Below are 23,916 nucleotides of genomic sequence, written 5' to 3'. Positions count from 1 at the left end.
CATGTATTGGAGGGAGCCAGGCGGGGACGAGATGAGCAATACCAGCAGGGGATGCTGTTGGACTGCGCTGGGGTAGTAGCAGTGGCCCCGGAGGAGTAAGTTCTAGACTTGAATGGGGGTCAGGGGAGGGAGGAGTAAGTCAGGGGGACGCTGGTGATCCTGATGCAACTGTGTAAGTGGTGGCGCCATTTCTGGAGAGTGGGAGGAAAGATGGTCTCCAGCGGGTGTCAAATGGCATAAAGTGCAGGGGAGCTGGATGTGGGCCCAGTGACAGGTCTGAGCACCGGCAGAGTGGCAGTACAGCGCCTGGGCGGAGCATGGGTGAGTGCAGTCTTAGCAGAGGCGGGGAGGAATGAGGCAGGTGACTGAAGCAGTTCAAATGCTACTGGGAAGGAGCAGAGGAGGCTGGAGCCGGAGGGGACATGGAGGCTTCAGAGCAAGGCCCTGAGGACAGGAAGGGATGGCCCCGGCACGGCTGCCCTGGCGTGGAGGAGGGAAGGCTGGCTGTGGTGGCGGGAGCTTAACACATATGGTGCCAGGGGCTTCCGCTGCTGGCCAATGGCCTTTGGCCATTTCACGGTGGAGGAGGCAGGGTTGTTTCCCAGTGAAGAGAAAGAAGGAGCTGGGTGGCGAGTGGTGAAGATTTTAAGTAGTTGTCCAAAACGGGAGTAAGCTAGTAGGGAAATAGGCCTGCTCTGGGGGTCGGAGGCCTCAACAGCTCACCAGAGTTTCATGTTTACCTGGAGATGGGCCAGTGGTTTAATGCCTGTGCCCTGGGCATGGGGGACCCTTCTCCTTTATTTTTTCAAATACTCAACTTTAGACAAGTTTATTAGTAATTTCACAGAATCCTCTCACAGGCTGACGAGCAAATAGAAAATGGAATCATACACCACCCATCCCCTGAGCAACCCCGTGGGGTGAGTCAGACAGGACAGCCTCCCATTTCCTTCTTTCATCCAGCTTCCCAATCCCAGGCACGCCAGCCTCGAGATGGTCCTGGTAGGTAGACGCCGTCCCGCGGGTGCAGACACCCCCGGGGTCCAGAAGGCCTCTGGCAGAGCTCTCGAAACGGAAACCTTGTGAAGCGGGTTTTCAAGCAGGAACCAAAGAAATCCACCTTCCACTGCCCCCTACACCCCTCTGTTATAGAAGAGCTCTGGTTCTTGCGTTGCAGACTGAATTTCCTTCTCCAGCATACTGCACTGTATCTGAAAAGAAAAGTTAAATTCTTAATATTTATATTACGAACTTTTCTTGCCTTAGAAGCCAAGTTTAAAAAAACATTTTCAGAAAGCATCTGTATCATAGTCCAACTTTTTCAAAGATGTCTAATCTATAGCAAAAAACCTAACTTCTTAAAAATTTTCTTACGGAAAACTTCCAATAGAAACAAATGCATAAAGGATATGATGAACCCTCACATATTCGTCACTCAGCTTTAACCGTTCACTATCGGCCACTCTGACTTCACCAAGCACCTCCCATACCCAGCTGTGGGCTGTTTTTACTGGAGTATTTTAAGGCAATTCCCAGACGTGGCACTTCACCTACAAACACTTCAGTATGAAATTCCAAATGATAAAAACTTTGACATATAACTACTATGCCATTATCACACCTAACAAAATTAACAATAACCCCCAATACCCGGCCACATCTCTAGTCTAGCAGCCGCTGTGCTAGCTGACACTGGCAGGCGGAGGCAACTGATGGAAACGGAGCTGCCCTGTCCAGGTCGCTGAGGGTCCAGACGTGGAAAGCGCTGCAGCCCGTGGTATGTCTGAGGAGACATCCTGGGCAGGCGCCTAGCCGAATCCCCCACAGCCTCAGGCCCTCTCTGCAAGTGGAGGTGGCCACCCAGGCAGGACAGGGAGGTGGGGCCACCACCGGCCCAGGACCACCATTCAGCCACCCCAGTACCCGCCTTGGACCAACAGGGTATTTTCAAGGTCGGCAAATGCCAAGACTTGCTGGCGGGGGCGCAGTGGGGAGAGGAGGCTTCAGAGGGAAGATGGACTCCATTTCCTGCCTCCACTCTGGCCTCTGAGACTCCTGCCCCCTTCAAGCCTTGCATGACCCACCTGCTGCCTTCAGAGTAGAGCCTGCATCCTCAGCCTGGCACTGCAGGCCCCGCCTCCTGGCCCCAAGCATCATACCAGTCACAGTCAGCCACATGTACTTGGGCACGATGGACTCCTCAGCCCTCCTGCACCCTCCACTGGGAATGCCCTCTTCCCTTCCCCAACTCTGCCAGTTCAGATTCATCCATTTCCAAAGGCTACCTCTTCCAGGCAGGCTTCCTGGATCAGCTGGCAATTCTCTTCTTTCCCTATCTTCCCATAGCCTTTCAGTCATGTTTACTTTCTATCACGTGACAGTTGTTTCCATATGTGACACATTTTCCTTCCCACAAAAGCCTGTGGCAGAGACTGCCATCTGCCCCCAGTATCTGTGCTCTTCTTCCACAGCAGCGGGATTTCAATAGGTCCAGAATAAAGACCTCACTCCCCAGCCTCCCACGCAGTGAGGCCCGGCCACATGACTAAGCTCTGGCCACAGTGCCACGTGGCCGCGTGGAATGAGAATGGTGCCATCCCGGACCCTGAGGATGAGGGCTAAACCCTACGGATGCTGGCATGCCAAGCTGGAAGGAATCCAGTCCTGGAGGAGTCCGAGAGACACAGCTGCGTCAGCTGGACCTTATGTGAATGAGAAATAAACTTCCACTTTGTTCAAGGCACTGCTATTTTGGATCTCAGTTACAATCAAACAGAATCCTACTGAGCCTTCCTTCTGGGGTTCTCCATCCCGGCCACTGGCATCAGGCCTGAGCCAGAAATCTGGGTGGCCCCTGGATCCCTTTTTCTTCATCACTTTTACCACCAATCTGAATGCTCACAAGTTCTCAACTTGTCCAATTCAAGGATTTCTGTCTAACCAACGACCGCTGACCTTCTCTGAGCCCCCAGCACCTCCAGCCAGCATATTCCCATAACCTCCCAATGCTCCCAGCCTCCAGGACCGCCTCACCCACAGTGAAGGATCCAGAGCGTGGTATCTCTAAACTACAACCTCAGCCACTCCCCCTAGACACACTTGCCTCACTGCCTCCACAATCAAGTTCTGCGACCTTGAGGGGCTTGTGAGGTCCTTCACCGGCTCGAGCCCGGCACCCCTCGCCGTGCCACTCCAGAGCTGAGCAACCTACAGGGGAATTTCCCCCGAGTCTCAGGTGCTTCATCTGTAAAAGGGGAAAGACTACCCTGCAGAGTTGTTTTGAAGACAAGAAACTGACTGCCTGACACAGGGCCCAGGACACAGAAGGTGCTGGATAAACAGAAACCGTACTGGTTAGAAGTGAGAATACCCTGTAGCTTCCTCTCTCTCACACTCCAGCCATCTGGACCACTCGGAGTGTCCCAGGTGGGCCGTGCCAGAGCAAACCTGCATGCCTGTGTACAGGCTGTTCCCTTTGCCTACACTGCCCTTCCCCGGCACATCCCCGCCACTGCCCCCATCCCGGCCATGCTGACGCTGCCCCTGTTGTGCCCACACCGCCCCTGTGCGGGTCTTTGTTCCACCGCAATCCCACTGCAATCCCACCGCATCTCCAGTGGCCTCTAGTGTGGGAGTCTCTCCTTGCTGGCCGGAGGACCCAAGCACGTCCGTTCAGCCCCAGTGGCTGTCTGACTCAAGAAGGCCAGTGAGTGGCATTGGCCTGTAGTGGGGAACAGAGAATAGTAGTGGTGAAGGGGGAGAGGGCCGCCTCTCATCCTGACCACCGACAGGCTATCCTGGATCCAGCCTCTCCAGAAGATACGCAACCTCACACCCGCAACGACCCCAACACAAAGAGGCCACTAGCTGAGGACCAAAATGATACTACAGAGTAAGGAACCAAGTTACTCCTGACACAAGAAAACGAACCCAATCCCCAGAATGACAAATCCATACGAGACAAACTGGAAAGGGAGGCCTTTCCTTTGCTTGGATCTCCCGAAGACCCCTGCTCCATGCTCAGCTGGGCTCTGGGGCTCCCCCACCCCCCACTTCCCCTCTCAAAGCCTGTGGTGGCCACGTGTCACTGCTTTTTCACAACTGCTCAGCCTCGACCACAACTCAAGGCTGGGACCCTGTTAACTCACTCACCGCTGACCCCAGCACCTAGTGTCCATCCGCCAGGGCACGCCCACAGTCAGTGTTTGTGGAATGAATACGAGAGCCCAGATCACGGTGGTGGGAAATCCCCACAAGATTTAAAGACGTCAATGATCCAACCTAGAGATAAGCCACTCGCTTCACTCTCAGAGCACCAATGCAATGGGAAGGAATTACTGGCAAAAGGATTCACATTTACTGCAATCTTAACGTAACAAACTGTGTTCTAATAAGTAGGCCTGTGAGGATTAAAAATATTTTTTTCTTCTAAAATTTATTTGAATGAGATGCTGTCCACCCCTCCTTCCCCGCCCTTTATGGCCCCCATTGAGAGTATAGCCATTATCTAAATAACTTTAAAACTTCTATGTTAGGTGCTGGTAACGTTGCCTGAATTAATCATTTTATAAACCTAAACAGAGAATTTAGGTTCTCAACAAGATCACTCCACAAATACCAATGCTTTTGAGGACATGAAGGATTTTTAACCTTAGTGACAGAAACAAGCATTTGAAATTTTCAGCCAAGAACTGCCAGAAATTGCTAATATCTACTACATCAATCACGTCCTTGACACCAGCAACGCCCTTTTGCAGATACGATTATCTTCATCTCTCTTTAACAGAGACAGAACCTGAGCCTCAGAGGGTTTCAGCGAATTGACCAAGGTCAGGGAGGAGCTGGGAATCTGAACCCAGGGCGTCTGCCTCATCATAAATTATAAAATATCCCAGCCTACAGAACGGCGCCGTCCAGTACCGCACCCACTTGCCTCATGTGAGTACTTAAGTTAAAACTAAATTGAATTTAACTTAGAATTCAGTTCCTCAGTCACGATGGCCACATTTCAAGCACTCAACAGCCACACGTGGCTAGTGGCTTCCACAGTGGACAGCACAGATACAGAACATTTCCATTACTGCACAAAGGTCCATCGGATGGGACATCACCATAGAATATTATGGAATACTTAAAATATCGCAAGCGTTTTTTTTTCATGCCCCAGAAAAACACTTTCCAGACACTGTTAAAAAAAAATAGAATCCAAGACTGCACAAGCGAGCTGGGCGATGGGATTATATGTAAATAATGTTGTTTTGTTTTATACTTTTCTAAACTTTGCAGATTTTTTTAGAAGGAGAATAATCTCTTTTACTCTTATCATGAGAGGGGATAAAGTTATATTTTTGAGAAAAGAAGGGAGCGCTTACCTGTCCGGTTTGCGGGAATATACTAAAGGAGACTGGCACCATGAGCCCCATCACCAAGATGGTACAAGACAGCTTTAAGGTCCACAGTGACCATGGATACTGCTGGAAAAACTGGGTCCTGTAAGAGACAAGGGGACAGAGCTTTGTTTAGAGGCTGGCCCTCCACTCCAATGGTGGCCATTGTCTCGCATGCAGCTATAGGCCCACGCCTGGTTCCCACTCACCCAGAGAAGTGGAAACACTAGCAGCTCATGACAGAGCACTTGCTACGTGGCAGGCCCAGGGTTAAGCATTTCACACCCATTTGCTCTTTTTTTTTTAAAGATTGGCACCTGAGCTAACAACTGTTGCCAATCTTTCTTTGTTGTTGTTCTGCTTTTTCTCCCCAAATCCCCCCAGTACATAGTTGTATATATATATTTTTTTTAGTTGTGGGTGCTTCTAGCTGTGGCATGTGGGACACCACCTCAGCGTGGCCTAACGAGTGGTGCCATGTCTGCACCCAGGATCTGAACCGGCAAAACCCTGGGCAGCTGAAGTGGAGAGTGTGAATTTAACCACTCAACCACAGGGCCGGCCCCCCATTTGCTCTTTTGATCCTCCAAAACCCCTATGAGGCTTGTGTTACCATCACCTCCTTTATACAAACAAGAGAATACAGCCACTGACCAGCTCAGTCCCTTGTCCAAAATCCCCCAGCTCAAAAGTGAGAGGTCAGATACTAGAGCCCGTACTCTCCACCTGGGCAGTGCTGACACACATGTGACATTCTGACCCTGACCTTTAAGAGTGCAAGAGACAGTGTGGGAAGATGCAAAGACTCTCAGCCTGGAGTCAGAGACCCAGGGTTATGGGGTTCGGTTGGGGCTCTGCCACTGACTGACCATGTGCTCTCGGGCAAGTCACTTTCCCCTCTGAGCCTTGGATTTTTTCAGATGCAAAAGGGAGCAGGTGAGTCAGGGGAGAGACTGAAGTCACTCCAGCTTGGATACTGTCATGGCTGTGGGATGGCACACGGTCCTTCTGGGCACCCCAAGACCCTCTGGGAAATGAGGACCATATCTCCCCACCATGCAGCTGGCGCCATTACATAGGCCTCAAGAGGCAGACCAGAGGGCCCCAGCTTTCCCAGCAGCCCCAGCTCTGAGGCCAGCCAGAGTGGTTCAGGAAGACCCTGACCGAGAAGTCTCCACACCCATCCAGCTGGATCGACATGGGAAGTAACAGTTGGCTTGGCGCAGGATGCAGCTACTTCCTGAAAACGTGCTCCTTATGTGGTCCTAGCAGAGGCTTCCCAGCTCCCCACGCTGGACAGAGTGGACTGGTCAGCAGCAGGCAGGAGACCCCACCTGGGCCAGTAGAATCCCTCCCTAGGAGTTTCTGAACTGAGTGGAAGACGGTCTTTGCCTCCCCTGGGATGGGGAGGGGCTTGCTGCGTGGCTATTTCTCATCAGGACCCTGTGAGGAGACGAGCTGGGAGGTGTCAGGAGAAGCCAATGTGTGGCAGGAGAGAAGGAAGCTGACACCCATGAAGGAGAAGAGAGGGCTGTCTCTGCCCTGGAGCTCCTGCTCAGCCGCCACAGGCAACGCTCCCTGCCTGGACCAGGTAATGAAACCAGCACATCTCCCTTCCATCTAAGCTACTGCAAGTGCGCTTCTCATACTGGCTGATCCCCGGGCCCTCCTCCGCACAGGCCATCTCTTCTTCTCAAAAGGGATGACGGTCTACTGATCCTGGGCCTCTTAAGCTCATTTAACACATGCCTGGCGTGAAGGGGAAAGAGGCTTGAGCGATATTCACAGCACCTCCGAGCTGGGAGAACCTGCAGATCACCCAAACTCATCATTCTAGAAGGGCAGAAACCTGCCTCAGCAGGTGCTGGGACGTGCCCAAGAACACAGAGCTGACGAGGACAGGGCCTGGAGCCTTCCAGGTTTGCTGGAATAAGCACACCCGGATTTCCATGCCAGCCCCGAGTCAATCCTGCCGTCTTAACTGTGAGGAAGAGAGTTTAGCAGGAAGATTACTGAAGCGACTTCTTCCTGCCCCTCCCACCAAGGTCAGGATTTGACAAGTTTTATAAGGATGTTGACTATCAAAATATTTATTCCTCCCCAGGGAGATGAGTGTACCTCTTACCTTTTAAAAAAATAGGAGAAGACTTCGGGGATAAAAGCTGAGGTCCCAAACAGCACTGCTCTGGATGTGGCTGTATCCTTCACAGCCTAGTGGAAATAAAAGAAAGCCGCTTAGCACATGGAGGAAGATGGTTTCCAGGGATCCTGCAACTCACGACAGAGACAAGCAAACAGCAACTCTCCTTTCTCACTGAGAAAAATAATGCATGTGGAAAGAGGTGGAGGACATGCACAAGTATGGAAGATGGCTGGGGTAGGTGCTGGGACCAACTGGAAACACGATTTACCTCCCCCTGACTCCACAATGGTCTCCATCAGTCCATCAACCATCCCAAACAAAATACTCACGAAGTACAAGCAAAGGCAGCTTATAGACATATCTTTGCTTAGAATCAAATGGAAATCCCCTTGGTGGAAATGCTGGATTTACGACTAAGGACAATGCCACGTTTTCCTTTCAATCTAGGACCCTGCCACTGGCCTCCCTATCCTGAACAGCTCCTCAGTTCTTCCTACCCCTTCCAATGGAGGAATCCTCCAAGAACCCAGCTCCACGTGCACTGGCGCGGCATCACACCCACACATAACATGCCCCAGTCCACCCGTACGCATCCATCTTTTGCTTGTATAATTAAAAGCGTGCTATAAAATTTTATTTTGTACAAACGCGTATGTAGAGTTTGTAACATTTTGTCATCTTTTCTATAACATACATTACTCTCCATATTGAACATTTAAACATACGCACAAAATCATGTGTCCTCAAGGGCAATGTAAGAGACTTGCAAGGAAAATTTTGATTGTAGATGACACTTGCAAGTCAACTTCAGAATCCAACCCCTGGGTAAGACACAGCTTCACAAACAGCACTGCTCTCACAGGAAGGACAGACACGCTCCACCATTCCCTCCCCCTAACTCCATTCCTTCCACTTCCAGCGTCCCCTGACATGGCTACAGCCTACCTTCCAGACTCCTCTCCTGAGCCTGGCAGCCCTGCTCTCTCCTTCTCACGCTAACGCTCAGCCCATCAGATCGCCTGCAGGGAATGCCTCTCCCCTACGAGGACAGAGGGAACCACGGAGGGCAGCTCTTAAAATCAACTTTCAGGGGCCAGCCCGGTGGTGCAGCGGTTAAGTGCACACATTCCGCTTTGGCGGCCCGGGGTTCGCTGGTTCAGATCCTGCGTGTGGACATGGCACCGCTTGGCAACCATGCTATGGCAGGCATCCCACATATAAAGTAGAGGAAGATGGGCATGGATGTTAGCTCAGGGCCAGTCTTCCTCAAAAAAAATAAATAAATAAAATAATAAAATAAACTTTCAGGAATGTTAAATAAAATTGCTTGACTTCAGGAAGAGAAAAGTGGCTGCTGAGTGTGCTGTGTTTCAGCGTCAGTGGGGTGAGGCCAGCCTCTCCCTGTCTGTCTTGTGTGCCAGGGGAAGACATTCCAAACCAGACATTGTCACGAGGAAGCGTTACCATTTGCGACTGGGTGGCTTACAAGCCCAGTCAAGAGAAAACAACATGGACCAGGCTCCTGAAATCTGATCAAAGGTGCCCTATTACAATCAGATATTGCTGGTTACGCAGTTTCTGAAATTTTAGCCAAAGAAAATAAACCTTTCGGTGACAGGGAAACGATAAAAGAACGCTCATGCTTACGCACAGTTGCAGACACTTCATTCTTAAGAGAAAGATAAACTTTTTTTTTTTAAAGGAGACCATCAAACCTTTCTTTTACCCTAAATGGGCCTTCCTGCAAAAAACGAACTTTCTCCTGGTGAGAGGGTCTAGGTATCTCGATAGCCAGCAGGGCCTGAGGCTGCCTCCGCGACGGGAGGCTGAGCGTTCCTGGAGAGAAGGGACTCTGACTGCTGAGGGTTTGGGCCTCAGTGCCTGGCACAGAGCCTGGCAGGCCGGAGGTGCTGAGGAACACCGTGTGGAGGCAACCTGTGCTCTCACTCTTCTCTCCAGCTGCATGAATAATTCACAGCAACGCTAACGCCCTGCAGTTAACGCTGAGTTGAAGAGAAACGCAAACGCATGTCCACACAAAGAGCTGCCCATGAATGTTCAGAGCAGCATTATTCATGACGGCCAGAAACTGGACTCAATCGAAATACCCATCGCCTGGGGAGTGGATCAGCAAAACTATGGTACATCCATACGATGGAATACAGCTCAGCAATAAAAAGCAACCAACTACTGATAGATGGCACAGAGGATGGACCTCGGAAGTGGAAGAAGCCAGACACAAAAAACTACTGGATGATTCATTTATAAGACACTTCTAGAGAAGGCAGAACTATGAAGACACAAAGCAGATGGGCATTTCCCTGGGGCTGTGGGGTGGAAGCGACTGTAAAAGGGCAGGAGGGAAATGTTTAGGGTGATGAAAATTTTTTTTGTTTTTTGAGGAAGATTAGGCCTGAGCTAACTACCGCCAATCCTCCTCTTTTTGCTGAGGAAGACTGGCCCTGAGCTCCCATCCGTGCCCATCTTCCTCTACTTTATATGTGGGACGCCTACCACAGCATGGCTTTTGCCAAGCGGTGCCATGTCCGCACCCGGGATCCAAACCGGCGAACCCCAAGCCACCGAGAAGCAGAACATGCGCACTTAACCGCTGCGCCACTGGGCCAGCCCCCTGAAAATGTTTCTTTTTTTTTTTTTAAAGATTTTATTTTTTCCTTTTTCTCCCCAATGCCCCCCAGTACATAGTTGTATATTCTTCGTTGTGGGTCCTTCTAGTTGTGGCATGCGGGACGCTGCCTCAGCATAGTTTGACGAGCAGTGCCATGTCCATGCCCAGGATTCGAACCAACAAAACACTGGGCCGCCTGCAGTGGAGCATGCGAACTTAACCACTTGGCCACGGGGCCGGCCCCTGAAAATGTTTTAACATTGGACTGTGGTGATGGTTGCGCAACTGTTACAACTTACTAAAATTCAAACTATATCCTCACAATGGGCGACGTTTATAGTATGTCAGTTATGCCTCAATAACGCTGTTAAAAATATCCCTTTAGGGTGGTTCCTTAGGCAGAGAGCCTTCATTTCAAAAAGGAGGTATTTTATTTCTGGCAGCAATTTCTCCCCTGGTTACTTGTAATTAGCATGTCCCTACTATAATTCATTTAGAAAGGCGGACACCATTTTCAGACTTGCTACTAAATGGTCCAGTAGAAATATGGTAGCAGGAATCCGATGGTTTATAGTTCAGCTTTGTGAATCACTGGCAGGGTTTAGAGTAACATGTTTCATGAGCCAAATAATGATGAATTTACCGGCTGAGTGAGAACCCATCTTTTCTGACCTCCTTCTCCACCGACATGTGGGCAGAAGGATGTCTAGCCGGCTCAGGGAGTCCCCTTGAACGCTGATCCTGCAAGAAGCCGGCACAGCCTGTGCTTTGAATCAGGGGCTGTTCCACGCTGCTCCTCAGGCCATTTGCAAACAACTGCCTCACATGACAATTCTTTAGCTAAAGCACTTCTCAGAGACCAAAAAAGATCTCACCTGCTGAAAATATATTTTTTTTAAAAAGTCCACACCCAAAATGAAACTACCATAGGCTATTCCAGGTTCTTAGAACTGAATGCACACGGAAGCCACTGTGTTGAATTAAGCAAAAGAATAAACTATTTAATGATAAAACTTATTAAAAACTAAGGTCTTTTAGAAGAGCTCTGGTCAGAGCCCTGGATTTCCTTAGGCCATCCTTGACAGCAAATTGGTCCTTAAAGATGAGGACTATATGAAAATCTGCTGTGAGGTGGAGAGGAAGGGCTTCTCTTAAACCCAGAGAGGGTGTCCACTGACTTCCAGGAGTACAGAGCAGACTGGGAGGGTAGAGGCTGGGCTTGCAGAACAAGATCTCACACTCAGAGAGGGGCCTAGCATTTGGCGGAGGCCCATCTGTAATGGTCAGTCTCACGCGTCAACTTGGCTAGGCTATCGTCCACAGTTACTTAGTCAAACACTAATCCAGGTGTTGCTATGGGGCTGTTTTGTAGATGTGGTTAAAATCTACAATCATATGACTTTAAATAAAGGAGACTACCCTCCATAGTGTGTATGGGTTGCATCTCCACCAGTTGGAAAGCCTGCAGAGCAAAATCTAAGATTTCCCAAAGAAGAAATTCTGCCTCAAACTTAGCATCTGCTCCTGAGTTTCCAGCTTGCCAGTCTGCCCTCCACATTACCAAATTACCAGCCCTATGACTGCATGAGCCAATACTCTATCTATCTATCTATCCATCTCTGATTGGTTCTGTTCCTCTGGAGAACCCAGACCAACGTGCCATCTTTGAAACATCAGGATACAAAATGTAAAATCTCTCTCTCAGCATAATGAGGGAAGACAGGATAGGAAAGGTGGAAAGGAGACATGAATTTGTTACCAGCTCTCAAACAGAAAATTCAACTCTTTACCCAAAAGGCAAGTGGCTACGGCTCCATAGAGTCCCCCTACCTTTGTCCCGGCTTTTCTGGAATAGCCTATGACATTGCCTTCCTTGTCCATGACCTCAATCCCTCGCGAGGGCTCAAAGCTTCGGGATGCAATAACATTCACTGCACTGACCTGGGCTGTGGATGTAAAGAAGAGAACACACAATAGAGGGATGAGTTTTGGTCCAGCGAAGGGACATCTTTTCTGGTGTCAAGCCTCTTTCCTGCTGGCTGTGCTTGCCTGCCCCCTGGGTGGCTAACATGTGAGAACCAAGCTCTCTCCTGGGGCTGTGGAGCTGGGGTCAGAACGGCTGGCGACTCGGTCTTGGATCCTGAGTCCAAGTCAGCACGAGGTTGCAGCACCCCTGAAAGTCCAGCCCGGCTCCCTGACAGGATTCCAGGAAAAACCCTGGGATCCTTGAAATATGCCCCCATCTTTGTTTAAGCTGATTTGACCAGGTTTCTGTAACATAATTTTACAGATTTACCACTGACAGCATTCTGCCAACCCTTCAAATGGCTACGATTCCCAAACCCAAATTTGGAGTGTGAACTAGTGAATCTGCAGGCTGGCAAACTGCAAACGGTGAGTTAGCGCCTCTGCCGCTCCCTCTGGAGTCAGCCCGCCGGCTGGAATCGCTTACACCACCACTTCTTCCAGTGTGACCCCAGGAAAGTAACTTAACCTCCCCCTGCCTCAGTCTCCTCATCTATAAATGGGAATAACACTTCCTATCCATAAGTTGTTGCAGGATTAAGTAAACTAATACATGCAGAAGGCTTGTACGATAGTCTTTAACACGTAATTTGTGTTTCCGAGTTTGTGTTCATCCTTTGGCAACTAAAGCACTATCTACAGAGAAAACGTCACCCCTCAACCAAAGACTTAATCTGGGCCTGGGGGTCCCGACAAGCTGCAAATGGAGGCTATCATCAGCCACGATGTGGCCAAGGGACCTGGGTGTCCCTGAAGATGGAGGAAGGCTCAAAGATGACAGAGACGCATGCTTCCTGCTTACTGAGAAAGACGACGGGCAGGGCCTTTCTCGTCAAGATGTTATTCAGCGAAAACCTCAACTGGAGGAAACGAGGGAGTAACTAGAAAATAAAAGAGAAAAATCATTATCAGCGGGACCAAAAATCAGCTGCACAGACGCCACAGCAGAGAGCTGGCACCGAGCTCACTCCCAGGATGGCGGGACATGGCAGGTGCTCGCCGTGAGGGCTTTAATTCTTGCAACACTGTGGTGCCTTCTCTGATCATCAGAGGAAGCCACGGAGGCTCAGAGAGGGCACCTAACTCGTCCAGAGTCACTGAGCCGTCAAGGCTGTGAGCCAGATGAGCCAGGCCTCCCTGACTCTAAAATCTACCTTTTTAACATGTAATTAATGTACAAATGTAATTAAAATCTACATTTTAACATTTTGGATGTCCTGACATCCAAAGCAATGTACAAGTTGTATATTTGTATGTACAAATATATATACATATATAGACAATGTATATTTCTATAGCATAAATTTATTTTATAAGAAGATAGTATTGAGCACATGCCTAGAAACTTGGAATATTCACATGATTATGGGAGGGGTGAAAGGATTACAGGTGACTTGTATTTTCTTCTTTATGTCTTATTCATACTTTCTAAATTGTTTAAGTTGGAACATAAATTTGTAATCAGAATAAAGTTTTTTTTTTTTTTTTAAAGATTGGCCCTGAGCTAACATCTGTTGCCAATCTTTTTTTTTGCCTCCGTCTCCTCCGCAAAGCCCCCCCAGTACATAGTCGTATATTCCAGCTGTGAGCACCTCTGGTTGTGGCATGTGGGACGCCGCCTCAGCGTGGCCTGATGAGCAGTGCCATGTCGGCACCCGGGATCTGAACCAGTGAAACCCTGGGCTGACGAAGTGGAGAGCGTGAACTTAACCAGTCGGCCATGAGGCCGGCCCCAGAATGAAGTTTTTTTGATTCTGAGGAACGAAAAAGAGTCAACAGATTTTTAAAATACCTACTCCAAAAAAGGTTGAAGAAGCAATTACTCCTGTTCCTAGTAATATACTCTCATACGGCTGCCGATTCTAAGGAAAAGCAAAAGTACAAATTTAGCAAATGCCACAGTTTTACCCAGTAAGGACAATTAAACAAAGAAAAACTTCAGATATGAAACTGCGGACCCTCCAGGCCTCGCAATACTCACGTAACTTGCATTTCCGTTGATGATGTTGAACGCCGTGGTGTAGGTATAGAAAGAAACCTGCAGCAAGACAGGCAAATAAGTCACACTTTGGTTCCAGTCAACAAAATTCAGTAACCATGAAACAGAAATAATTGCTACCTGAGGTAAAATCATGGACTTCAGATTTTTTACTGACAGCAGCGACAAAAATACCTTTAAAAAAATAAAGTAGAGTTATAAGTGTTTTGGGGGAGGGAGAGCTCGTAGGAGCAAAGAACCTCCCAGGGGAGAAGCAGAGCCGAGCCCCCCAGGAGCTGGGACAAGGGGAGGAGGGTGTGGACCCGGGGGGGCCACTGGTCAGTGGGCAAGCGATGCTGAATGAGCACCCAGTGGGCACCGGGCAAGCCCAGGAGCACAGCGGTCCCTGTCTCCAAGACCTGCAGTGGAGTGGGGCAGCTGAGAAGCATGCACCTGCCAGCAGACGCACACACAGGGCAGATGTGGAAGAAGTGACAGAGAAGTAATGTCACTTTGTCAGAGCACCTTGTAAGAGCCAAGGTGGGAAGGCCTGGCTGGGAGACAACTCCAGGTCCCAGGTGAGGGCTTGTACTGGGAGAGGGCTTGGGGAGAGAAGGTGACGGACAGTTACGTGGGCTTGTGGCAGGGAGCAGGTCTTAATTCACCCATCTCCTCGGGAGTGCTTTGCGCACAGTAGGTGTTCAAAGAGAGGATGACCTTGTGACACTCTGGACCTTCAAGAGGCCCAGATGCCCAAATGGATAAGTGGGAGGTGGGACTACATGAATAGAAGACATGGGTCAGAGGTGGGGGTCCATAATCATCTATCAGGCAGTCACGGGACAGGGGTGGGAGCCGGAGGACACTGCCGCCAAGGTTACGGGATAGGTGGACATCTTCCTAAACTCCTGGTTTCGTAATGGTGAGTAGCAGCTTACTCACCATGGGCGCCGTGAAAGGCAGGAAAGCTGGCAAAGAAGAGAAGAGGGTCAGTGACTGCAGCTGCTGAGGCAGAGAGAGGCTGGAAAGGGGCACCATTTTTTTTTCTAACAAAAATAATAACTATATATGGCATAAATTTAAAACAGCACAGTACAGGGACCAGACAAGGCTCCCTCCAGCCTTCCTGGTCCTTCTTACAGAAGGCAAGCGGTCATTTGCTCCAAGTTACTTGTTCATCCTTCCACATGAATTGAATACATCTGGGATACCGTGATTTATAATAAGAAATACAGTCACGAGCCTCATAATGACGTTTTAGTCAATGGCGGACCGTATATGCAACAGTGGTCCCATAAGATTAGTACCATATAGCCTAGGTGTGTAGTGGGCTGGACCATCCAGGTTCGTGTAAGCGCACTCCATGATGTTCTCACAAGATTGCCTAATCAGGCATTTCTCAGAACGTATCCCTGTCACTAAGTGACGCATGACTGTATATATTTGCTCCTTGTCCCTGTTCCCAGCACAGAGATCCCCAAACCTTTGGAATTTACTGAGAAGAGTGATAATGTTGAAAGGAGTATCTTTTGTTATTCACAATAAGCCCCTTTCAACCACACCTGAGATAATAAGGTGACTTTTAGAAAGCCCCTGAGGATAAGGGCTGGTTGCCAGGGGAACCAACCAGGTGATTACGCGGTTGGAACTTTCAGCTCCCCCACCCCACCTCCAAACGACCAACCGAGGTGAGATGGGCTGGAGGGTGGGCTAATCACCAATAGTCAATGATTTAATCAGCCATGTGTATTAATAAAACCTCCACTTTGGGCCGGCCCGGTGGCGCAGCGGTTAAGTTTGCACATTCTGCTTCCGTAGCCTGGGGTTCGCCGGTTTGGATCCCGGGTGCAGACATGGTACCACTTGGCAAGCCATGCTGTGGTAGGCGTCCCACACAGAAAGTAGAGGAAGATGGGCAAGCTGTTAGCTCAGGGCCAGTCTTCCTCAGCAAAAAGAGGAGGATTGGCAGATGTTAGCTCAGGGCTAATCTTCCTCAAAAAAAAAAAAGCCTCCACTTATAAATACTAACTGGCATGGTCTGGAGAGCTTCTGGCTTGCAGGGCACTGTAGGTGCTGGGAGGGCGGCGCACCTGAAGAGGGCAGGAAGCTCCACACCCCGTCCCCCATACCTTGCCCTATTCATCTCTTCCACCTGGCTGTTCCGGAGTGGTATCCTTTCATAATATAATCTGTATTATCTGGTAAGTAAACTTGTTCTCCTGAGCTCTGTGAGCTGTTCTAGTGAATTAATTGAACCCAAGGACAGGGTCACGGGAACTCTAGTTTACAGCAGGTTGGTCAGAAGCACTGGGGACAACCTGCACTTGGGACTGGCGTGTGAGGTGGGGGCAGTCTTGTGGGCCTGAGCCCTTAACCTGTGAAATCTCATGCTAACTCCAGGTAGACGCGTCAGAACCAAGTAAAAATTGTAGGACTCCCAGCTGGTGTCACAGAATTGATGGGTGTGGGAAACACCCATTCATCGGGCATCAGAAGTGAAGTATTAAGAGGAGAGTGTGAAGAAGAGAAATAAGAGTATTTTTCTTTCACAACATCTATCAGGACATATGAAAATTCTCACTCTCTCTCTCGCTCTCGTAAACACACAGCACTTCTCTATACATATAGGATCACTATACACTGTTAGTATTTCATTTTTTTTCTCCTTAATACTAGTTCCTGGAGATCATTCACTCATATTAGCATGAAGGATTTACTACACTGCTTTTTTTTTTGGTCAGGAAGATTTTTTTTTGGTGACAAGTGGTATAGGTCTGCCCCCGAGATCCGAACCTGAGAACCCAGGCCGCCAAAGCAGAGCACACTGAACTGAACCACTACGCCACGGGTCCAGCCCCTACCTCACTCTTTTTAATGAATTATTTAACTAGAGTCTGAATTGTTGGATATTTATGTTGTTACCAGTTTCCTGTTTATAATATAGAGAGAATTTGATATTTGGAAGGACCCTATACGATCATGGATTTTATTCCCCTCATTGTAGTTAAGATACAAGAGAGAGAATACCAAATGGAATGCCTAATTCTAGCACCTAGGAACCATCAGTGAAATAATTGGCTCTGTTCGCTGGGACATGATGGAGCAGGGCGGGATTCACCCCCAGGCCTGTCCCACCACTCCCAAAGCCCGGATCTTTCCACAGGACTGGACACAGCTCTGGGCCTCAAACTTGCTCTTCTCCACTTTCCACCCCAGATCCTGCCAACATTCTTTTTAAATCTTTTTAAGACTCATCATCAGAAATCCTTCTAGGGAAAAAAAAAAAAATTAAAATAAGGCAGGCAGAGTTTTGCAACTGTTCCAAACCATGTCTTCCCAACCGACTTCTGAAAATTAGAATCGACTCACCTGCAGGTCGAAAAGGAACGGGGATCAGTTTGCTGCTGTCAGGATGCACGGTGGACTTCAGAAGGGTAGACACAAAGGTTAGTCTGACCTTTGGTTTTGTTCTTTTAGGAGACTAAGAATCAGGAAGGGGCTGAAACTTACCAGACTTCTTTTCCAAGCTTCTTGTATCTAAAAAGAGAAAAAGAAAGCCATAGCTTTTGAAGGTGGTGTGGCAGCAAACGAAATCTCCTCTCCGTTGCCATTTCTGGAGCTGCCTTGCTCTGCCTTTCAGTGATGGCCAGAACTGTTCTCTATCACGTGGACAGAACAAATCGAAATAGAATCAAATGAATCAAACGAACAAATGAACTAACCAGCAAAGAGATGATCCACATAAAGTAAACAACCAGAACATGAAAAAGTCCTCAGTCTCTGACTTTGGAGAGAACTCGAGGCCGACACCCGCCCTGCCCCTCAGGTGAGTCCTGGATCTGGCCTGCCGCTGGCTCAGAGCAGAGAGGCTGTGTGCAGACCACAAACCACGGCGTGAGCCAAGTCACTTGCAACAAAGCCAGGCTGTCAGCCCAAAGGCCCCGGAGAAGTTTTCAGAAAAATCAAGTTAACTGTACGAGCTTTCCCCAGGCTGCTGCATGGGACTGATGTTTGGCCTCCAGAAAGCCCCACACATGCAAGACAGATAACAAGTACTTGGTTTGGGTCTTTGGGCAGGTTGCAACCCTACCCCAGAATGCTGCCTCGAATGGGAGATAGATTCTGACTTCGGAGGCCTGCCTGGATTCTAGACTTTGCCAGGGGGTTCAAGGAATCGGCTGTGGAGGATCCTCCCTCATACCCATTGCATAGGAGGAACCCCATGCTTTTTTCTCCTTAATAGTAGTTTCTCCTACTAGCATCTAATACTAATCTGGTTTATGAGAAGGAATTCTAACACATTTCAAAAACTAACCCAGGGGCTGGCCGGTGGTGCAGCAGTTAAGTGTGCACGTTCCGTTTCGGCGGCCTGGGGTTCGCCGGTTCAGATCCTGGGTGCAGACACGGCACCGCTTGGCACGCCATGCTGTGGGAGGCATCCCACACAGAAAGTAGAGGAAGATGGGCACGGATGTTAGCTCAGGGCCAGTCTTCCTCAGCAAAAAGAGGAGGATTGGTAGCAAATGTTAGCTCAGGGCTAATCTTCCTAAAAAAAACTAACCCAGTTTTGAAAAGCAGATCCCCTGGGCAGTGTTTACAATGACAAAATTCCACTTGATTTCAGATCACGCAAGCAGAATCACCTGAAGGCACCGCGCCCAGCCTTGACCCAGGCACACGCGGGCACACATACCCTTTGGTCCTCCACGTCATGTCTGGATGCATCTTGATTTGTTAACAATAGTTGCCTCGATTTTTCTATTTTTTCCTATAATCAGATATAAAGAAATCAAGCCATGATCTCAACATCGTTCAGACTGGTCCAGATACAGGAATCACATGCTCATTGTCACCTGATTTCAATGCAACATGTAGCCAAGACTCTCTACTCTGGGTCTCCGTTAGGACAGTCCCGTGTGTCATTCAGATTTAGACCCCCGGCTTCTTAGATCCAGCAGCTTGCCCACTGGTGCTGCCATCTGTCCCCATTCCTCTCTGATGTCCACTGTCTCAGTGAACCATACACCATCCGCCTGGCTGTGCCAGTCAGAAACCTGCAAGTCCCTGCTCTCCCACTCACCCCCACATCTAGTCAGTTCAGCCTTATTTCCTCTCTTCTTTTCTATTTAATTTGAGAAAAAAAATGAAATATAGAAAATACAAAGAATGATTACACGCTCATAATCCCCTCACCCAGAGTTAACAACAGTAAACATTCAGTTATATGTGCTTCTCAATTTTTTTCCAAAAAGAGCCACCAACCCCAGTCTCATTTCCCTCCCCATCCTATCAGAGGGAAACACTGTTATGAGTTCAAGGTATAAATTTCCAGTCCCTTTTTTAATATTTATACATACACGAATACATATGTCCATAAACAAATATGTAGTATTGGTTTTTTATGTTGTAATTTGCATAAATGCTGTATTTATGCATCTTCCTTTTCCACTAAACGTCACAGATGTTTTTCCACTTATCATAAATATCGCATGTTTCCACTTAATATCATATGTTGATAACTAGATCACTTTTTTTTTTTTTGAGGAAGATTAGCCCTGAGCTAACTGCTGCGAATCCTCCTCTTTTTGCTGAGGAAGACTGGCCCTGAGCTAACATCCATGCCCATCTTCCTCTACTTTATATGTGGGACACCTACCACAGCATGGCTTGACAAGCAGTGCCATGTCCGCACCCTGGATCTGAACTGGCAAACCCCAGGCCGCCGAGAAGCTGAATGTGCGAACTTAACCGCTGCACCACCCAGCTGGCCCCTGGATCATCACTTTTAACAGCTAATCAGTATTCTGCTGTATGAACATACCACACACTATTTATCTATTTCCCTGCTGATGGGCACTCAGATTGTTTCTTGTTTCTCTCTACTGTGAACAAGGCTGTGTGGAAGGCCTTGAGCACAAGGATGGGAGTGTCCCTTTGGCTCTGGCCCTGAGGATCATTGCAGGTGACAGGGCATCTCCTCCTCTTCCTCCCTCAGCCACACCTGGTTCAAACCCTCATCTTTCACTTGGACAGTTAAGCATTCCCTGAACTGATCACCTTGCCTACAGTCTGGTCCCCTCTGGTTACTCGCCACTTGGCCAGCAAAGACACCCTCTGAAACAATAACCTCACCACTGGCCCTGTCAGCTGAGCGCAAACCCTTCTCGTCCGCATGGCACCGAACGCCTTTCAGGAACTGCCTGGGGTCGGCCCAGTGGCGCAGCAGTTAGGTGCCCACGTTCTGCTTTGGCGGCCCAGGGTTCGCCGGTTCAGATCCTGGGTGTGGACATGGCGCCGCTTGGCAAGCCATGCTGTGGTAGGCGTCCCACATATAAAGTAGAGGAAGATGGGCATGGATGTTAGCTCAGGGCCAGTCTTCCTCAGCAAAAAGAGGAGAATTGGCAGCAGTTAGCTCAGGGCTAATCTTCCTGAAAAAAAAAAACAAAAACAAACCCCAGGAACTGCCTGGTTCCCCCCTTGAAAAGCTCCAGTGACTGGGCGACCTGCTCTCCATCCAGGACTTTGCGTACACAGGTATACCTCTGAGATACTGCAGGTTTGGTTCCAGACCACTGCAATATAGTGACTCACACGAATTTTTTGGTTTCTCAGTGCATATAAAAATTTATGTTTACACTATACTGTAGTCTATTAAGTATGCAATAGCATTATGTCTAAAAAAGAATGCATGCACCTTAATTACAAAACATTTTAGGGCCAGCCTGGTGGCACAGCGGTTAAGTGCGCACATTCCGCTCCGGTGGCCCGGGGTTCGCCGGTTCAGATCCTGGGTGCGGACATGGCACTGCTTGGCACACCATACTGTGGTAGGCGTCCCTCGTATAAAGTAGAGGAAGATGAGCATGGATGTTAGCTCAGGGCCAGTCTTCCTCAGCAAACAGAGGAGGATTGGCAGCAGATGTTAGCTCAGGGCTAATCTTCCTCAAAAAAAACCAAAACAAAACATTTTATTGCTAAAAACTGCTAACCACCATCCAAGCCTTCAGCAAGCCGTAATCTTTTTGCTGGTGGAGGGTCTTGTAAAAAATGCAGTATCTGTGAAGTGCAATAAAGCAAAGAGCAATAAAAGGAGGTACTAGTCCCCGCTCCCTCTCCGCCTTCCCTCAACACTCCTCCCGCCCCGGACAGAGGGAGGCGTTTCCTCTGTTGCTGACTCCTGGTACTCCCACCCCTAGAGCTCTAGGTCAAAGTCTGTGACTAGCTTTGCCAGTGTGTCTTCCATTATCAGGGGGGTTCTGATCCCCTTTGAACCATCAGCACCTGGCCTGGGGCTTGGTGTCACCTGTTAAATGGATGTCTGCTTTTATGTATCACCCTTCCAATCTAACAAGCTCAGTCGGAAGGAATACAAACATGATAATATTTATGGATTCTGTTATTTCAACTGCTTTCCAAAGGGACACACAGTCATCATGTTTCAGAATAAAATGTGAAATTCACTATCTCTGAAAACAAGAAAATACTTACAATTGAAAGGACCAGATTTGTAGGATCCAATAATTCCATCCACTGAAGAAATCTTTGAACAAAAGACTTAAGAGGGGGAAAAGCGCCAGAGAGGTTAACGGCAGCAGAAAAACCAAGATTTATGGTAATAATAACGGGTAACATTTCTTTTAGACCCTAAGAGGGCCCTGTACTGTGATCTGCCTTCTACCTACAGCATCTCCTGGAATCCTTACAACATCCCCATTTTACAGGTAAGGAAACTGAGGCTTAGAAGGGCTCAAGAAGGTATTCAAGGAAACTCAGCCAGGAAATGACTCAGTAGCCTGTCCTCTTAACCACTCCAACATCAAATTGCTTTTGAGGTTTAAAAGCCTACACTTAGGGCTCAAATGGGCCTACGTTCATTTCGCACATATGACCTTAAAGCAACAACCCAGAAAGGTCTCAGAATCTGTTTCTCACCTCTTAGGGTTGGTGCAAGGCTTAACTCCAGTCATAAGCAACCCGACACCCCAGCGAGGCCTCCATAAAGGCAGCTTGGTTCCCATGTGGAGAAAGAAGGCATGGTTTGCTTCAAAAAACCCCCAAAGTTTGCAGCGGTTCTAGCTTTGAGGCTCGGCTCTGCTGAGGCTGCTGGAGCTCCCTGTCCCTTCTCAACTTCACCACCTCAAAAAACCAGGCTAGGCCCTACTTCACGTAAGAGAACACCCTAGCATTGTGCTGTCCCGTTAGCCACATGTGGCTATGGAGCCCGGGAAATGTGGCCAGGCCACATCGACGGGCCCCATGTGTAAACTACACACCGGATTCTGGAGACTTCGTACAACAAAAGGATGTAAAATACTAATAATTTTTTATATTGATTACATGTTGAAATGTTAATATAAATGTTAATATTTTGTATGAGGCTAAATACAATTTATTATTATAAATTAATTTCAGCTGTTTCTTTTTACCTTTTTTAATGCGGCTACTAGAAAATTGTAAATTGCCTGTGTGACTCCCATCATATTTCTATAGACACGGCCTGGAGGCGGGGTCTGTGTTACTTCCGGTCCACCCAGGCTTCCCACAGCCCAGAAGTCTCGCTCTCTGACTGGCTGAGCGTACCGAGGTGGGGAGGCTGGGGCCTCCTGGGACCTCTTCCTCTCCAACCTGATGCTCAGCAACAGCCTAGGCAGCAGAGTGCACAGACTTGCGAGGGGGCACTGCTTCTCAGGGCGATCTGAGGGTGACCTTGTGGCGACCCTCCCTAGCCAGGCCTGGGGCAGGGGTGACACACAGTAACAACTGTGGCCGCCGGCATCCGGCAAGCTTGGGTTTCCCCTCCGTCCCTTACTGGGGTCTAAGGAAAGGCGAGTGGTGCGACCACGTGGCCTGCCCAAGGTCACCTGGGCCAGCCGGCGACTCCCCGCGGCGCGGCACGCCCTCCCCGCCCCCAGCCCGCGGCCCGGGCCGTACTTGGCGTTCCGTGATCCAGAAGCGCACGTTGGGCTCCATGCGGGCAGCGGCGCTGCTGCACCCGGGAGCCGCCCGGCCCCCGCGTTTCCTCCTCCTCCTGGGACCTACGCGATGGCGGGAGACGCCGCCGCCGGACCAGCCACGGAGGAGGAGCCTGGCGGCGGGCCCCGCCCCGGGCGCGCGCGCGCCCCCTGTTCCCGCTCCCGGGTTCCGGCACTCCGGCTCGTGGGTGTCACCACCGGCCAGCGCCACCGGGTCCCACGCCTTCATCCCCGGTCCCCGCGCTCCCCCTGTTCCCGTGAGCCCACCCCTCCCACAGACCGAGTCTTTCCAACCCTGCTCCGTCCCTAAGGGTAGCCCGGCCGCTTCCAGGCCCCGGGGGGGGGGGGGGGGGGGGGAGGTCGGGGTGTGGAGCTGGGGCTGGGGGTGTCACCTAGGGGAACCCCCATATTTCAGTACACGCCGAGAACACCCCACATCTTACGGGGAGCACGGGCGCGCCCAAGATTTGTACGTTACCCTCAAAAATCCCTTCAATTGCCCTAAAGGTTGAGTGTATATGGTATTGGGGATGTTAGGACCAGCTACATAATTTTCGCAGCCTTGTAAAACATGAAAATGTGGTGCTCCTTATTAAAAAAGAGATGAAGAATTTCAGAAAGTCTTGGGGCCAGCCCGGTAGCATAGTGGTTAAGTTCTGCGCCGTGCTTCTGCTGCCCAGGTTGGAATCCCAGGCAGGACCTACTCCATTCATCAGCCATGCTGTGGAGCTGTCCCACATACAAAATAGAAGATGAACACAGATGTTAGCTCTGCACAAATC

General features: G+C 49.3%; 1 protein-coding gene across 4 annotated transcripts; it reads right to left on the bottom strand.

Moving 5' to 3' along the window:
• Window positions 1-813: 813 nt before the first annotated feature.
• Window positions 814-23,292, bottom strand: SFXN4 (sideroflexin 4). 4 transcript variants are annotated; one of them, XM_070589681.1, is made up of 15 exons: window positions 23,094-23,262; window positions 22,095-22,168; window positions 21,651-21,716; window positions 18,856-18,930; window positions 17,673-17,699; window positions 17,532-17,586; window positions 15,105-15,130; window positions 14,304-14,357; window positions 14,166-14,222; window positions 13,981-14,046; window positions 12,987-13,065; window positions 11,990-12,105; window positions 7,513-7,598; window positions 5,373-5,490; window positions 814-1,211 (listed from the first exon to the last, which is right to left on the bottom strand). In XM_070589681.1, the coding sequence occupies exons 3-15, from the start codon at window positions 21,687-21,689 to the stop codon at window positions 1,134-1,136; spliced, it is 876 nt and encodes a 291-aa protein (XP_070445782.1). In that variant the 5' UTR covers window positions 21,690-21,716; window positions 22,095-22,168; window positions 23,094-23,262; the 3' UTR covers window positions 814-1,133. The 4 variants fall into 4 exon arrangements, with proteins under 4 accessions (XP_070445782.1, XP_070445749.1, XP_070445895.1 ...); XM_070589648.1 differs by lacking the exon at window positions 22,095-22,168 and having other exon boundaries at window positions 23,094-23,292; XM_070589794.1 differs by lacking the exon at window positions 18,856-18,930.
• Between the last annotated feature and the right edge of the window lie 624 nt (window positions 23,293-23,916).

The sequence above is a fragment of the Equus przewalskii genome, chromosome 1, assembly GCF_037783145.1.
Source record: "Equus przewalskii isolate Varuska chromosome 1, EquPr2, whole genome shotgun sequence".
In the NCBI taxonomy this organism is placed as follows: domain Eukaryota; kingdom Metazoa; phylum Chordata; class Mammalia; order Perissodactyla; family Equidae; genus Equus; species Equus przewalskii.
Note: the sequence above shows the minus strand (reverse complement) of the source record. Positions and strands in the feature narration are given on the sequence as shown.

What these genes read in the sequence shown, in the direction of transcription:
- SFXN4 (XM_070589648.1), bottom strand. Translation starts at nt 23,132, where the DNA reads ATGGAGCCCAACGTGCGCTTCTGGATCACGGAACGCCAA. An exon ending in CTTCTTCAACCTTTTTTGGA is followed by an intron (nt 13,066 to 13,980) that starts GTAGGTATTTTA and finishes TTTATTTTCTAG; the next exon opens with TTACTCCCTCGTTTCCTCCA. An exon ending in TATTCCCGCAAACCGGACAG is followed by an intron (nt 1,212 to 5,372) that starts GTAAGCGCTCCC and finishes TTTTCTTTTCAG; the next exon opens with ATACAGTGCAGTATGCTGGA.